Raw genomic sequence first — 14,699 nt, forward strand, 5'->3', positions numbered from 1 at the left:
GGCCCATAGGTCTTCTGTCACCCCCCCCCCCCCTGTTGTAGCCGGCGGAAATAGGGGCGTCTTCAGACGTATATGACATCCCCCCCCAATGGCCCCTTGCACCCGGGGCCCACGGCCCCCCGGCCCCCCCTGTTGCTACGCCACTGATCGCATGCCTGATCCAATTTATAGCTGACCCCCCAGTGTGCCGAAGGGCACTGCGGTGAAATTAGGCCTCAGCTCCCGTGTTCCAATTAGTTTTGTCCGCAACTGACGTGTCAGGCACTTGCGATATACTAAAGGGGACGTGTCACGACCTGTGTTCGTTATCTTCGTTTACTTGTCGTCGTTTGACAAGTCGGATGAGTGTCAGTCGGAACTCCACCACGCACAGCCAGAGGCCATGCCTCCTGCTAAGAAGAAGGGGACCGACAAGGAGTGCGACTGGAAGCAGTGGTGTCGTAGGAAGTGCACCATCAGGCTGGTGCTGGGCTACGTGGCGCCCCTGCTCCTGACGCCGGCGGCAGTCGCCAACAGCAACGTGAGTATTGCATGGCTACTAGTGCTGCAGACAATCCTTAGGGCTTGGCAGGCTTGAGCGCACACTCTTTACCGTTGCTTCCGATGGAGGGCTTTCTCGGCAGAAGCGCGTGGCACTTCTGTTCGCCTAGAAAGGCAGAGGAGGCTATTCGGACAACACGTCAATATAATTCCTTGATATGTCTGCAGTGTGCCCTGAGTAAATACTAGCCTTTGCAGGACGATTCGATGGGCTAGCTCATTCCGATAAGTCTAACGCAGCGTTGACGTATTAGCACAGAGGTATGCTGGAAATTATACGGACGCGAACGGCTGTGGACGCGAACACCATCATGCAGCTCTGGTCGCAACACCTTGTAAGGCTGTGTAACCGATGGACGCAAAACCTTTATTTGTGTGGCACGACTGCTTTCCTCTCAAATGCGAGCTCAAACACGTGATATTTTGGTCACAGGGATCATTAGAAGTTATATTAGTATAATTCTGTTCTTGAAGAGGTACAGCCCTGCAACGAAAAAACTCTATAGCGTGTCACAGTCGATCACACCGCCTCAAGAATTAGCCACTAGCTGCAGAGATACCACAGCGTACCTGCACAAGTGCTGCATCGAATAAAAACTACCAGAAACCAAACCCTCTCGGCTAATACGCTGCATCTCAGAAGTTAAAAAATTATGGGGTTTTACGTGCCGAAACCACTTTCTGATTATGAGGCACGCCGTAGTGGAGGACTCCGGAAATTTTGACCACCTGGGTTTTTTTAGCGTGCGCCTAAATCTAAGTACACGGGTGTTTTCGCATTTTGCCCCCATCGAAATGCGGCCGCCATATACCCGGGATTCGATCCCGCGAACTCGTGCTCAGCAGCCCATCACCATAGCCACTGAGCAACCACGGCGGGTGTATCTCAGAAGTCGCGTGTTGAGCCTGTAATGCTAGGGAAAAAGGCTACGATAATGGCTTAATGGAGAGCTGGCTTGCCAAGGGTGGCAGCGTGACGTAATGCTCTAAATTATGGGGTTTTTGCGTGCCAGAACCACGATCTGATTATGAGGCACGTCGTAGTGGGGGTCTTCGGATTAATTTTGACAACCTGAGGTTCTTTAACGTGCACGTAAGTCTAATTACATGGGTGTTCTTGCATTTCACCCCCGTCAAATTGCAGCAGCAGCTGCCGGGATTTGATACCGCGACCTCGTGCTTAGCAGCGCAACACCATCACCGCTGAGCCACCACGGCGGGTGACGTAATGCTTTGTACTAGTTTATTTATTCCTTCCTCCATGATAACCCGCCATGGTGGCTTAGCGGCTATGGTGTTGCGCTGCTAAGCACGAGGTCGCCGGATCGATCAAATCCTGGCAGCGGCTGGTGCATTTTGTTGCGGGCGAAATGCAGAAACGCCTGTGTCTCGTGCATTGGGGGCACGTCAGTGATCTTCAGGATAGTCAAAATCAATGCGGAGTGCCTCATAACCAGGTGGTGGTTTTGGTGCGTAAAACCCCAGAATTTAGAGGATTACGTCATGCTGCAAGCCTTGGCAAGCCAACTCTCCATGAAGCCATTATCGCCGCCTTTTCCCTATAGCAGCACAGGCGCAACACTCGTCTTCGGAGACACAGCGTATTGGGTGAGAAGGTTTGGTTTCTGGTAGTTTTTATTCGATGCAGCACTTGTTTAGGTGCGCTTGGTATTTCTGTCTGCAGAGCAGGAGCACCCAAAACCGGGAGGGGAGGCCTAGCAGGAGGATATGGAGGAGCATGTAGTTTTACGCCAGATATCCTGATACCGATAAATTTCAGAGTGAAGGGCACGTTCAGGGTGTCAATCCCGCGCATATCCTCACCCTGCTTATGCAATGTGCACTGTTAGCCTCTCCCAGCGGTCTCCAATTACCCCTGGCTTGCACCAGCTGATCCCGTCCCATGCCTGCTAATTACCCAATTTCCTCACACCACCTACTTCTATGCCCTCCTCGATGCGCTTCACTTGGCTCCCATTCTGTAATTCTAATAGACCACCGGTTATCCACCCTACGCATACACGGCCTGCCCAGCTCCATTTTAACGAGATGAGCCTTTTGGGGGGCTTCACCAACTTTGCGGCATGATGTCCTGTGTCTAACCTTTTTTAACGCCAACTTGGGTCACTGCGTATGTGCCAGTGCGTGTGTAACGGAATAGACCGCAACTTGGACCACTGGCTATCTATCTGAACGTTCTTGATCAATCCCCCCGAAATGGGTATGTGCCACACCAAAAAATTTCTCCGGTCTGCCTGAAATCGATTCCGCGTCACACGGGCTCCTCAAGCACAGCATCCCGCATCGTTAGCCAGCTGGGTCACGAATGCGCGGGGAAAACGAGGGAACAGTTCTCAGTGTTCTCAAGCACCGGCGCGCCACGAATCTCGGAGGCCACGTGCTGACTTCATGAAGGCACTGCTAGATGGCGCAGCCTGTCCAGAGGGAAGCGTGTGACAGGAGCCTCGGCATTCCACGTGCCTCGTCAAGCTCTTCAATAACCACACTGCGCTTGACACATCACAGCTTTGTCTCTTTATCGTCACTTTCATCATTATAATCATCATAATAATCATCACAACATATAAAAGATATGATCATCACTTACATGCCCATCATAAAAATGTTACTACAAGTCGCGTTAAGGTCGCCAATCATTTCGAAAGGATGGATGCGCCACCACTTTCCCCCTCTTAATTTCAACTATAGAATATCGGCAACCATTTGCTCTTCACTCCACACCGCTGTCTTCCCGCATCTAGACCCGCCGTGATTGCTCAGTGGCTATGGTGTTGGGCTGCTGAGCACGAGGTCGCGGGATCGAATCCCGGCCACGGCGGCCGCATTTCGATAGGGGCGAAATGCGAAAACACCCGTGTACTTAGATTTAGGAGCACGTTAAAGAACTCCAGGTGGTCGAAATTTTCGGTGTCCACTACGGTGTGCCTCATAACCAGAAAGTGGTTTTGACACGTAAAACCCCATAATACCATTAAAACCCGCATCTAGCTCATAACATGTTTCGTTCCATCGCTTGTTACGCAGTCCTTAACTTCACAAGATTCTTTGTTAGCCTCAAGGTTTCTGTCGCATGTATGTTTCACAAGGCACTCTCTCACGAGAACAGCTATGGACCTTCCTTGGTGCATAATTTTTTGCCGCCACCATCATAACAGCTCTTGCAATGACTCACGTTCATACACACTTGGAGAGTAATGACTACTGTGGGCTGTTCGTTCTGTTTCCTGCAGATGTTGTGGTGCCTGTCGGTGGGTCTGCTGATGGTCGCGTGGACACTCTTGGGCACGGTGCCGGTGCCAGTCACCTGGCTGCTCCCCTTCTTCGTCCTTCCCCTGGCTGGCGTCACCTCCGTCTCGGACCTCGCCCACATGTTCATGGAGGTGAGCGTTCACGCGACCATGGGCCGCTCGTAGCCATCGGAGTGGTCGTCCGGTCATCTATAGACATTGCGATGTGTAGATCATGTAGTATTATGGCGAGTTACACTGTCGGAAAGACAGTTGGTCTCGCCGTTATCACAGTTGCGGTACGACCAAAGAAGACGCGAACCGAAGGACGGGTGGCGCCACCACCTCAATGTTCCTGAACGATCTCTTCGTGACGTCACAACTTTCAGCAGCATACAGTCGCAGCGTTAATTGCTCTAGATAAAGAGTGGTGCTTCATTTCATCAGGATATGATCAGCAGGATATGAGTGTAGTAGCTTTCACGCGCTTTCGCTACACACACACGCACACGCACACGCACGCACGCGCACACACACACACACACACACACACACACACACACACACACACACACACACACACACACACAGAGAAGATACCGAAATATGTGAAAGTACTGTGACGATCGTGATGCTACTATGACGTATTTGGACGGTGCATTATGGGCGGGAAATTCAGAGGAAATTCGTCCTTCATTTTCCTTGCTAATAAGAAATCTTCCTCTGTCGAACAAATGCTCATGGGGTTTCGAAAGTGTAATTCTGGAAAATTAAATTAGTTCGGCGAGAGAAGGAGGAAACAAGGGACGGCAGGTCGGTAAACGAGACAAACCAACCTGTCCGATTAGCTACTCTGCACAAGGAAAAGGGGGTCAGGGATTAAAAGAAAAGAAGGTTAAGACAAAAAGACAGGGTTCTGATTTCACTTATTAGAAGAAGTCTCTCTATAAGATACTTTTCAGGTCCGTTAAACTCAGAAAAGTCATTACATCGCCTGGAGGTAGCTTTCTAGGTTGTTGATGAGTGAGTCCATGCATTCGGAATCTTTTTCTTTCTTAGCGTCGACCGTCCAGTTATCCGAGTGAACTCCGAAGACGCTGACGCTGGATGTCGAAGCGGGTGATGTGGCAATGGAGGTCTCGCTGGATGGTCCCGTCATAGTTGCAGTGGTCGCATACAGGAGAGCCTGACATTCCACTGAGGAAGGAGTGTGAATGTGCGTAGGCTAACCCCAGTTGTAGGCGGCACAGCAGCGTGTATTGTTGCTGCGGAATAGGGCTTACGTGGTAATCGCAACTGCAACGACGAGCAGAAGTAAAGAAGCGACGCTTGAAATACTCCGCAGTTTTCTAAAGACCGAGCGTGAGGACGCTAGCAATTTGGCTAAGTTCCTAAGCTGCGCCTGCTTTTGATAACGGGATGACCATGGACCTTGTTTTATTATGGGTGGATCGGGTATCTTCATCAGCACGAAATTAAGTTCGTCAGTTCATTTGAGGTTTCCTATACGTAACTGTTGGGGACTCATTAAGCTGTAGAAATTAGCAGCGTCAACCTTAAGCGTGTCTCGAAATTGGAACTCCTCAGATAATTGGCTTCAGGTCTTGCATTGAGGTCAATCGTGTGACGATTTGATTAAAAGTTGGTTTGTCTAAACCGCATAATTGCTCATTATGCCAGGTTGAGGGTGCGCTCTTTGCCGAACGCCAACCTTATAGCTCTTTGATACGCGCCTGCTGTTGCGTGTGTTGCGTGTGTCTGAAGGCTTAGAAGCGCTAGTAGAGCGGTCGGCCAAGAAAAGTTCGTTCGTTCGGGCTTTCGCTTACGTTGACAATCATCGTAGATGCTTCCTGCACAACTTTTTTCTACATTTAGTGCTTTTCTATTGTACATTTCTTTCTGTTTCAACATTTTCGTACGCTTTATTTTTGTGCATTTGTTTAAATATGCGCTAGCCCATGATTTGACGCTATATGCGTTCAAGTGGCTCGTACCATAGTTTCCTACGAGATTTACTAGGGAAAATTCTGGCACGAGTGTCTACAAAAGCTACAAGCAGGGCGGTTAAGCCAGCATGGGAATGATGGCTACGTAATACTCGGATTTGACATCTTTCCCTTCTACACCTTGGTGAACGCATTTATTCGTGTATTGTCAAAGAAACTCCGCTAAATAAATAAAACTAAACAAAAACGGAGAGTTGGGCAAGTTACCACATTTCGAGAAGCTACAGTAACAGCGTACAAAGGACGTAGGGCGGTGAAAGGCACAACGCAGGTGCAGACTCGCAACCGAGTTTTTTTTTTAATTTTATTGTGAAAGCATTTATTGTTTATACGGAAGGGTGCCGGCCTGTTTAAAAGAAGAAAACATTCTGTGCTGGAGCCAAGATATATGCGCTGCCGCTGAGGTATACCACATAAAAAAGAAAGAATGAGGACATGAGCATAAGAAGTCAATAATGCTGCGTGACACTGCCGTTTTGTACCTTGGTGTATGATCAGCAGGCTGTACTTAATTTGTTCGGGTTTCACATTGCCTGACGCATGTGCATCTTTTCTTCACATATATGCTGGGTGCTTTCCGAATAAAAAGAAATGTGCGGAAACCGTCGAAGAATATTGCGAATGTAGGCGAATAGAACGAACGAACGAACGAGCGAGCGAGCGAACGAGCGAACGAGCGTTTTCGTTGCCGTGTCCGATCATCGACCATCCACGAAAACGGGCAAAAGAAACAGAGAAAGCTTTTCGCTTTAAGATTCATTTGCGAGTCGGCACCCCTTTTTCTATCACTGTCCTTCGCCCTTGGTGCACCGTTACTCTGGTTTCCCATAATAGGTAAAGCACCTTAAACTTCGTAAAGTAGCGGCACGCTTTGAAGAATGCCGCCGCCTCCTCGCGTGCTCTGGCCGAGACCGACGCCGCGTCGCTATTGGCCTAATAGCATCACGTGGGCCCTCACGCCGTGCATCAGCGCCATTTTAGCTCGAGAAGCGTTTACGGAGTGGCGAGGAGCGCATTTTGGCGCCGTTGCTGCGCTCGAGCAGTTTAGGTGGCGCCACGGTCGAGGAGGGAGCGTGAAAGAGAGGAGAAACGAGGAGGAGTGAAGGGGGAGCAGGAGAGTGTCGCTACTTTACGAAGCTTGATAAATGGGAACACGTACGCTTCTCGTATTCATTTTCTTTTTGGTTGACAAACCGCACCAGGACAGCCTGGTGATCCTGCTGCTCGGCATGAACCTGCTGGTGGCCGCGGGCGAGGAGACGGCGCTGTGCTCGCGAGTCGCGCTGTACGTGATCGAGGCGTTCGGGCTGCGCCTGCGCGGCATCCTCCTCGGCATCACGGGCGTCACCTTCCTATCGGCGCAGCTCCTGATGGGAGGCTCCGCCACGCTGCTCATGTGCGCCGTGGTCGAGGCCACCATGTTCGAGCTGCAGCACGACCTCATCGCCGCAACCATCGCGCACGGCAGGCGCCGAAACGTACGCGGCCTATAGATGGACAACCAGCATGCGTACGGGGAACGGGTGGGAGGAATTGTGAGAGTTACTTTTGTGCTTCGGTGAATAAGACAGCGTTTTCTTGAAAAAAAAAAAAAACTAGAACGCCTATACATTTCGTCGGACACTGAAAATTTATATTTCGAAACTGGTGCAGTCCTCAGAATTCCTTCCAAGTGAATACGCCTTGCGAACTCACCAGCTATAATTCGTAAATTGAAATAGTGGCCGTAATGTTAAGAATTCAAAAGTTAATCTACGTAATTATGCCAATTATATAATAAGTGTTTTTATTTCTCGTAGAAGTAATGACCGCCTGATCGAGTAATTTACATCAAGGAGTGGAATTGTGCTATCCGCCACAGACAAATTTTAAAACTTTGGTACAGCTAAAAGAAAAGCTCTGTGAAATATGTATTTAATTCAAGCAGTCTGGGTGACTGTTTGTCGCCGCCCCATTTCGAAAGGGATGCCAATAGAAATTATCAACTGCCGCCAACTCCTCCGGTAAATAACTCATTAGGAGCAAGGAAATAAACCCGGAGAGCGCATATGTTATGCAGCCGGCCTTCGTAAGCGAACTCTCTGCGACGCCATCCCCTTCGCTTTCCCTCCCTCAGTATCGAACCAACACGTGACCTCTGATACGCAGCGTATCGGTCGAGTACGTTTGGCTTCCGGTAGTTTTTAATCGATTCGCAGTTTTTTTTTTTCAGCTGCGCTGCCGTATCTCTGCCTGCACAGCAGGAGCACTACTACCTTCCAGAATCTACAACACTATAGCGCTACGAGCCGCCACACGCTCCGGGGTCGTGACGCCCTTATAAACATTTCTAACAACATATTTTAGACAGTCTATAGACTTTTGTTACTAGAACCTACCAACAGTCAATTGAAATCCTACCAGCTGTCTTTATACATCCTAACAACGCTCTAGTAACACCCTAGAAACAATTGGCCACCAACTTTCAATAGAAACATGTTCATAGGATGTCTTTAAACTTTCTACCAATTTCCTATGAACATTTGTCTTTATACACCCTAGTAACATTCTTTCAAAAGAGAAATGTTCATATATTTTCTGTTAACTTCCTACCAACACCCTATTAACAAGCTTTCTTTATACACCGTATTAACATTCTTTCAAAAGAAAAATGTTCATATATTTTCTGTTGACTTCCTACCAATCCCCTATTAACAAGCTTTCTTTATACACCGTATTAACATTCTTTCAAAAGAAAAATGTTCATATATTTTCTGTTGACTTTCTACCAATCCCCTATTAACATTTGTCTTTATACACCTTAGTAACATCCTATCAAGAATAGGATCCTATCAAGAATTGGCTACCGTACTTCAACTGAAGCATGTTCATGGATGGTCTGTAAACATTCCACTAACCGTCAACCAACAGAAGCCTTTAGGCTCTTTAGTAACACTCTGGCAAAATTTTACTTACATGTGCTTATGTACTTGCTATTGACGTCTTACTATTCCCCTAGTAACATTTGTCCCACATACGACCTAGTAGCATAGTGTAAACATTTGTCAGTATGTGTGAACATGTTGGTAAACGGCAGTATGCAACCTAGAAGGTGCACGAAAATGGAAAACAAATGCAAGTTTGCACTGAAAGAAGTTTATTCACACGAAAATATTTACACAGAATTGTGAGAGAAGTAGTAGAGAAATGAACAAAAATGAATAATGACTTAGTTGATTACGGCATGGCAGCTGTCGCATAATCTCTAGCAAGCATCGATTATGCAAGCTGATGTCTCAGAATGCTTGCAGAATGAACCAACCCTGCACAGAAACAAGATGGTCAGTGTTAACATCATGTTCAGGTTAGCATATCACATACATAGAACAGCTTTTTAAGGTTCACATGAATGCTAAAATTGTGACCGTCATCCCTGTTTACTTGCAGAGGAGATGGCAATGATGGGGCACATTATTAAATGCATATCCTTTGCTGCGTTGTATTTACTACGTGTTATTAAAATTAGGAAAGTGTACAAAATGGGTTTCTCTACCAATTACCTGCATAAATGAGTTACTCACTAAAAAGTTAATTACATCGTTTATTCATGGTGAAATTTATAGCACGCACAATACACACGGACGCAGAGAAGGTGGACACGCGAGCGCTTACTCAAAGCTGGTTATTTTTGGAAGGAATGAACGTAACAGCGCCAGCTAGCTGCACCGAGCATGTGCAAAACGTGTCATCCATTTTTATATAAACAGATGACAGAGCTTGAAGCAGTATTCAAGAATACAAATGCTTTGTCAGTGATAGCAACCAATGGCTGACTGATGCATTTTTAAGCACACATTATATGGAACGCTTCTGTAATTTCACGTGTTCGTTTATTTTTACTCGAAAACAAAATATCACTGTCAAAAAATACCGGTTCACAATGACATAGGTTGCAGTGGTTAAACAGGTGCGAATGATTTCTTTCACATTCGCACTTGTCTATCCAGTGCAACCTATGTCATTGTGAACCGGTTCGCTGAAAAATATATAATTGTGAACCGTGAAGCTATACGCTCAATATTTTACTGTTTCTCATCCTGTGCACCCAGAGTAGGAAAGAGCAAAGAATGAGTTCATGATCAGACAATATTTACCAGACCTTAGGTCATTGCGAACGCTGTGAAAACGAAGTATTTGTACGCTTCGTGTTTATAGCAACTTCAAGCGAACCCCATGACGCGGGGCAGCTGAAAAAGGTAAGAAAATCGTTCTTAGAACATTTCACGTCGTTACAGTTCGCGCTATAATAACCTGCCAAAATGCGGCATTAGAAACTGAAATAAAATAACATCAAAATAATATGTTTATGAAAAATGATGGAAAAGAACATACCTTTTATTATAATTTGGAGATAGAGAAAACTTCGGCGCATAGCAGTCTTGAGGAACAGCTGTTCGCTATTTGTGCAGTTTAAAACACGGACAGTGCCAATATTAAATCACTTCACACGACACTGCATCGCAGCTGGCAGAGAAGTTCCAGAAACGCTCACATCACGGAACGAAGAAAGCACCGTGGGCTTCGCAAACACCTTGCTGGTTGGCTTGCATCGATGATTCATGGTTATATTGCGCTCAGTTTTACACAGACGATATTAAGGAAGGACAGGACGTGGACGGACGTAGCGCAAACTACCAACTGTTTAATACTGTTAAAGAACGCGCGTATATACAAGGAGATATGGCGCGGGGGGGGGGGTATAAAAATATGACAAGTTCGCGAAATGTGATCATAGTTCGGGTCAGGAACGTTCACCAACTAGCCCCCTTCATTGCTTTACTAAATTGCATCGATGAATTAGCCACAACACAGCATAAGCATAAATAGCAGCAAAAATAGCTAGATTGCTGCTACAATACGACACGAAACACCTACATCGCTCCGACCGTACCATGCCGGCGTCGCAAAGGAACTGATGGCGATTGCGATGGTCTTCCTCTTTGACTCGACTCGGCCAACTGTCAAATTTGTGCGCATGCGCGGGAGAGGCATGTGACATTCTTTCCATCCACCTGCTTCGCCTTGACTGCCGCGGAACTAAAGCCCCTCTTTAAGCCGAAACATGCACCCCCCCCCCCTCCCCCGCTACCTTGCGATGGTTGACTCACACCTAGACATTCCTCGCCTCTTGGTGAAAGCTGTGGCCGGCCTTTGTGTACGCACCCCTTTCTGGGAACTGCACTTAGAGGGAGGAATGTACCTCATGGCCGAGGTTGAAAAAAAAAAACTGAGAAGGCAGCCGGCTCAATTTTGTTGGGCATTTAGGGGCTGTATAGTTTTATCTTTCGAGACAATTATTTTTCTGGAAACCGGCTTTTTTTCTTGAAATGTAATAAACATAGAACAATAAAATCATATTGGGTAAATTATGTGGTTATTCTATTTTGCGCAAGAGCATCCTTTAGCACTTCCTGCTCTCAAAGACAAAACATTGCTCCCTGGCGCCCAGCGGTGAAGCACATTGTAGTACTATTTTTATAGTCAAATATACGTCCGAAGCGTGGCGGCTATGACGTTAGCAGTTTTCAGACGCCCGAAGCACGGCAAAAGCATGGCCTTTGATATCCTGGCTGTTGGTATACGGAATGCCATTATTACGGATGTCATGGCCCCTTGTCGGAGCTCAAAATTTTGTCGCCGTGTTGTCAAGCAAGATCACTGAATGTTAAGAGTGCATAATTATTTCTTTTCGATCTGTTTTCACACACAGCAAGCTACCATCGCCATAAAGCACATCAGTTGACATAGTTACTTTGCCTTCACTTTGATGCAAGGTCCTATTTCCTTTAATATGCAGAAGCCGTCGGTAGGAGGCAGGGACGAAAGCGTGCGAATATGAACGCGTAGAAAGCTACATTTTTTTATACTGTAAGGGTAATTTAATTATTTTTTCACAGAAAAGTGTTGCTTGCACAGAGTTCAGCTTTTCTTTCTATTCGACCTGTGCGCTTCTCAGGTCAATACACGCTCTCACTCAGCAGTAGTTGTATTTTGCAGCCTTTTGGACATTTGAGCGGCAACGTTCCAGCGCCGTGTTACCCTGAGTTTCGGTTCTTTTTCTTCTTTTTAACAAATATCGTGACGCTACTATGCTGACACGTTCCAGCTTAGGGCGTACTATTTATATCGCAGAATGCACTGACCTAATTATCTCGTTGCAAAGCTAATTGGTGGCATTGCAATAGCAGCGCGTGGTAAGGGCAAATTTATGCTCGAGCCTTACACCACACCACCCGCCTGCCCGCACGCATGTGGTCGGGTGAAAATTTGCACATTTTGTAGACTGGTACACACATTTCGGTTTATACACTGCATGTGCGAGCCCAGTGTATGCCAAAATTTGTGAACCAGTGGGCGAAATGTACAGTTTTCTGCACGACCGCATGCGTCACGGCTCAAGCGTAAATCGGCCTTAAATTAACCAGCCCCAAGGTCGGGATAAAGCTCTGCAACTGGTGCGCGGCCTACACAGTAGTCCGCTATCACACCGGTCAGGTGGTGTAGCGCAAGCAAATTTTCTCGGAGTGTGCTGACGTCCGCGCACGCTCACGTAGTCCAGTAGATCCTCTAAAAGATTAGTTCTAAGAATTTACGAACATATTTCTTTAAACATTTTAAGAGCACTCCGTCAACAATTGGCTACCGACTTGGACTGGGACTATGATTTAAAACAATGAGCTTGACTCCTGAGTATGTCATATATCGGCATTGATGTGTGTTAGAAAAATTTATCAGAAACTCTCAGGTTACTTCCCATTCTAAATATTTTTTGGCAAACAGTACGAGCTGTGGACGTACTGAGGATACATGTCCTTCAAACAAAAAAATATAGTTCGATGATGTATAGTACAACACTCTTTACACAAAAGTAACTAGCCTTCTGACGCAGTACTGAAGTGGTTCTAGAGATAAAAGTTAGAAAAATACATGTTGATGGGGACCTTAAAATATTCTATGTGCAAAAGTAAGAAGGAAGTAAGAAGTAAGAAGGCCACACTTGGCCCTTGCGCCAATAAACACTACATATCATCATCAGTCTTCACGGTGTATTAAATATATTCTTTATACAAAAATAAGAAGGAAGTCTATTAACGGTGTATTGAAAATATTCTTTATACAAAAGTAAGAAGAAAGTCTGTTAACAGTGTATTGAAAATATTCTTTATACAAAAGTAAGAAGGAAGTCTTTTAACGGTGTATTTAAAACATTCTTTATACAAAAGTAATAAGAAAGTCTGTTAACAGTGTATTGAAAATATTCTTTATACAGAAGTAAGAAGGAAGTCTTTTAACGGTGTATTTAAAACATTCTTTATACAAAAGTAATAAGAAAGTCTGTTAACAGTGTATTGAAAATATTCTTTATAGAAAAGTAAGAAGAAAGTCTGTTAACGGTGTATTGAAAATATTCTGTATACAAAAGTAAGAAGGAAGTCTTTTGACTGTGTATGAACAAATGTTACTAGAATGTAAATGTTAATAGACTGTCAATAAAGTAAATAGAAAGTTCGTAGGAGTTCTAAAGAATGTTAACGTTCATTTTTATAAGGGCGGTCACGTGTTGGGCCGATACGTTTTCGAGCTTCAATCGTGTTGCGCGACGCCATTTCCTAACGTTTACTTTCTCCGCGAGGAAACTCTCTCGCCAATCGCCTCGGCGCAGGTGCGCACCACCGTCGGCGAGGACGTGGTGATGACGCCCGTGCACGTGATGGTCATCTCGCCGCGCAAGACGCCGCCTAGCGGCAGCTCGCCCGACGACTACGACGAGGACGACGACGACACGGACGACAGCAGCGAGGACGACGACGAGGCCGACCTGCGGCCCCGCGTCCTGGTGCCCTCCATCGCCCCCTTCGACGCGCGCAACCCGGGCGCCTTCTACCAACTGCACGGGACCGTGCCCGACGGTACGCGTGTACGTGTATAGGCACGCCGCGTCTTCCCTGCGTGTCTCCCGCGCGGGCAATTTCGGGAAGCTTGATTGGAAATGAGTGTGTGTGGGAGGGATATCGAAAGAGCAGTGAGAAGTCGCCATGCCCGTTAAAGGGGCTGTGGATCACATTTTCTGAAATCTTGAGCCACACGTTGGAATGAGTGCGATGAATTTCAATGAACGTTATCCCGAATAAATTTCTTGAGGGGGCCTAATTTATACCGAGTGTGCGTCCGTGCGTGTGTGCGTGCCTGCATGCGTGTGTGTCAGAGTTTATACGATGGAACTGCTCTCAACAAAGACAGTTGAGCACTCCAGCAAGCGCAATGTTGTTCGCTTCAAGCGAACAGCAAAGCACTAGTTTTTTGTTGCTGTTGTTTGCCATTTTCCTCAGTACCTTCTGGCCATACTTTGTGCTATAATTACCTCTCCCTTCTCATTCCTTTAATTCTCGTTCGACCCAGATCCCAGATACATCGTTGGCATGGACGCCGTCATACCAGAGATTGACCAAAATGAGGATCCCAGTAAGACCTACCTACGTTCATGCAGACAAGTTCACTTGTTTTTATTACTTTATCGGGAGGTGTAGCGATGCATGCCTCTACACTTCCTCTGAGTAATCTTTAAGCAAGAGTTACGAGTTGTGTCAACCAACATGTGGCAAAAAAGCGCCATATAAAACGTGCACGCAAGCTTTACATAGTCTACAGAATATCTCAAGGATGCACCCGGTGGACTTAAGAACTTTAGATCATCTATCTATCTATCTATCTATCTATCTATCTATCTATCTATCTATCTATCTATCTATCTATCTATCTATCTATCTATCTATCTATCTATCTATCTATCTATCTATCTATCTATCTATCTATCTATCTATCTATCTATCTATCTATCTATCTATCTATCTATAACAAAAGTCGC

The 14,699-nt window shown here is 46.1% G+C and overlaps 1 protein-coding gene across 1 annotated transcript; it reads left to right on the plus strand.

Annotated features, from left to right (window-relative positions):
* Positions 1-382: 382 nt before the first annotated feature.
* Positions 383-14,361, plus strand: LOC142588826 (uncharacterized). Its single transcript, XM_075700643.1, has 5 exons — positions 383-520; positions 3,792-3,941; positions 6,997-7,272; positions 13,497-13,743; positions 14,234-14,361. Exons 1-5 carry the CDS (start codon positions 383-385, stop codon positions 14,359-14,361), a joined length of 939 nt encoding a protein of 312 aa, XP_075556758.1.
* The last annotated feature ends 338 nt before the right edge of the window (positions 14,362-14,699 follow it).

Source organism: Dermacentor variabilis, chromosome 7, assembly GCF_050947875.1.
Source record: "Dermacentor variabilis isolate Ectoservices chromosome 7, ASM5094787v1, whole genome shotgun sequence".
Classification (NCBI taxonomy): Eukaryota; Metazoa; Arthropoda; class Arachnida; order Ixodida; family Ixodidae; genus Dermacentor; species Dermacentor variabilis.

Coding starts and splice junctions, on each gene's coding strand:
- LOC142588826 (XM_075700643.1), top strand. CDS start 383: ATGCCTCCTGCTAAGAAGAAGGGGACCGACAAGGAGTGCGACTGGAAG. Junction 521..3,791: donor CGGCAGTCGCCAACAGCAAC/GTGAGTATTGCA, acceptor TGTTTCCTGCAG/ATGTTGTGGTGCCTGTCGGT. Junction 3,942..6,996: donor TCGCCCACATGTTCATGGAG/GTGAGCGTTCAC, acceptor AAACCGCACCAG/GACAGCCTGGTGATCCTGCT.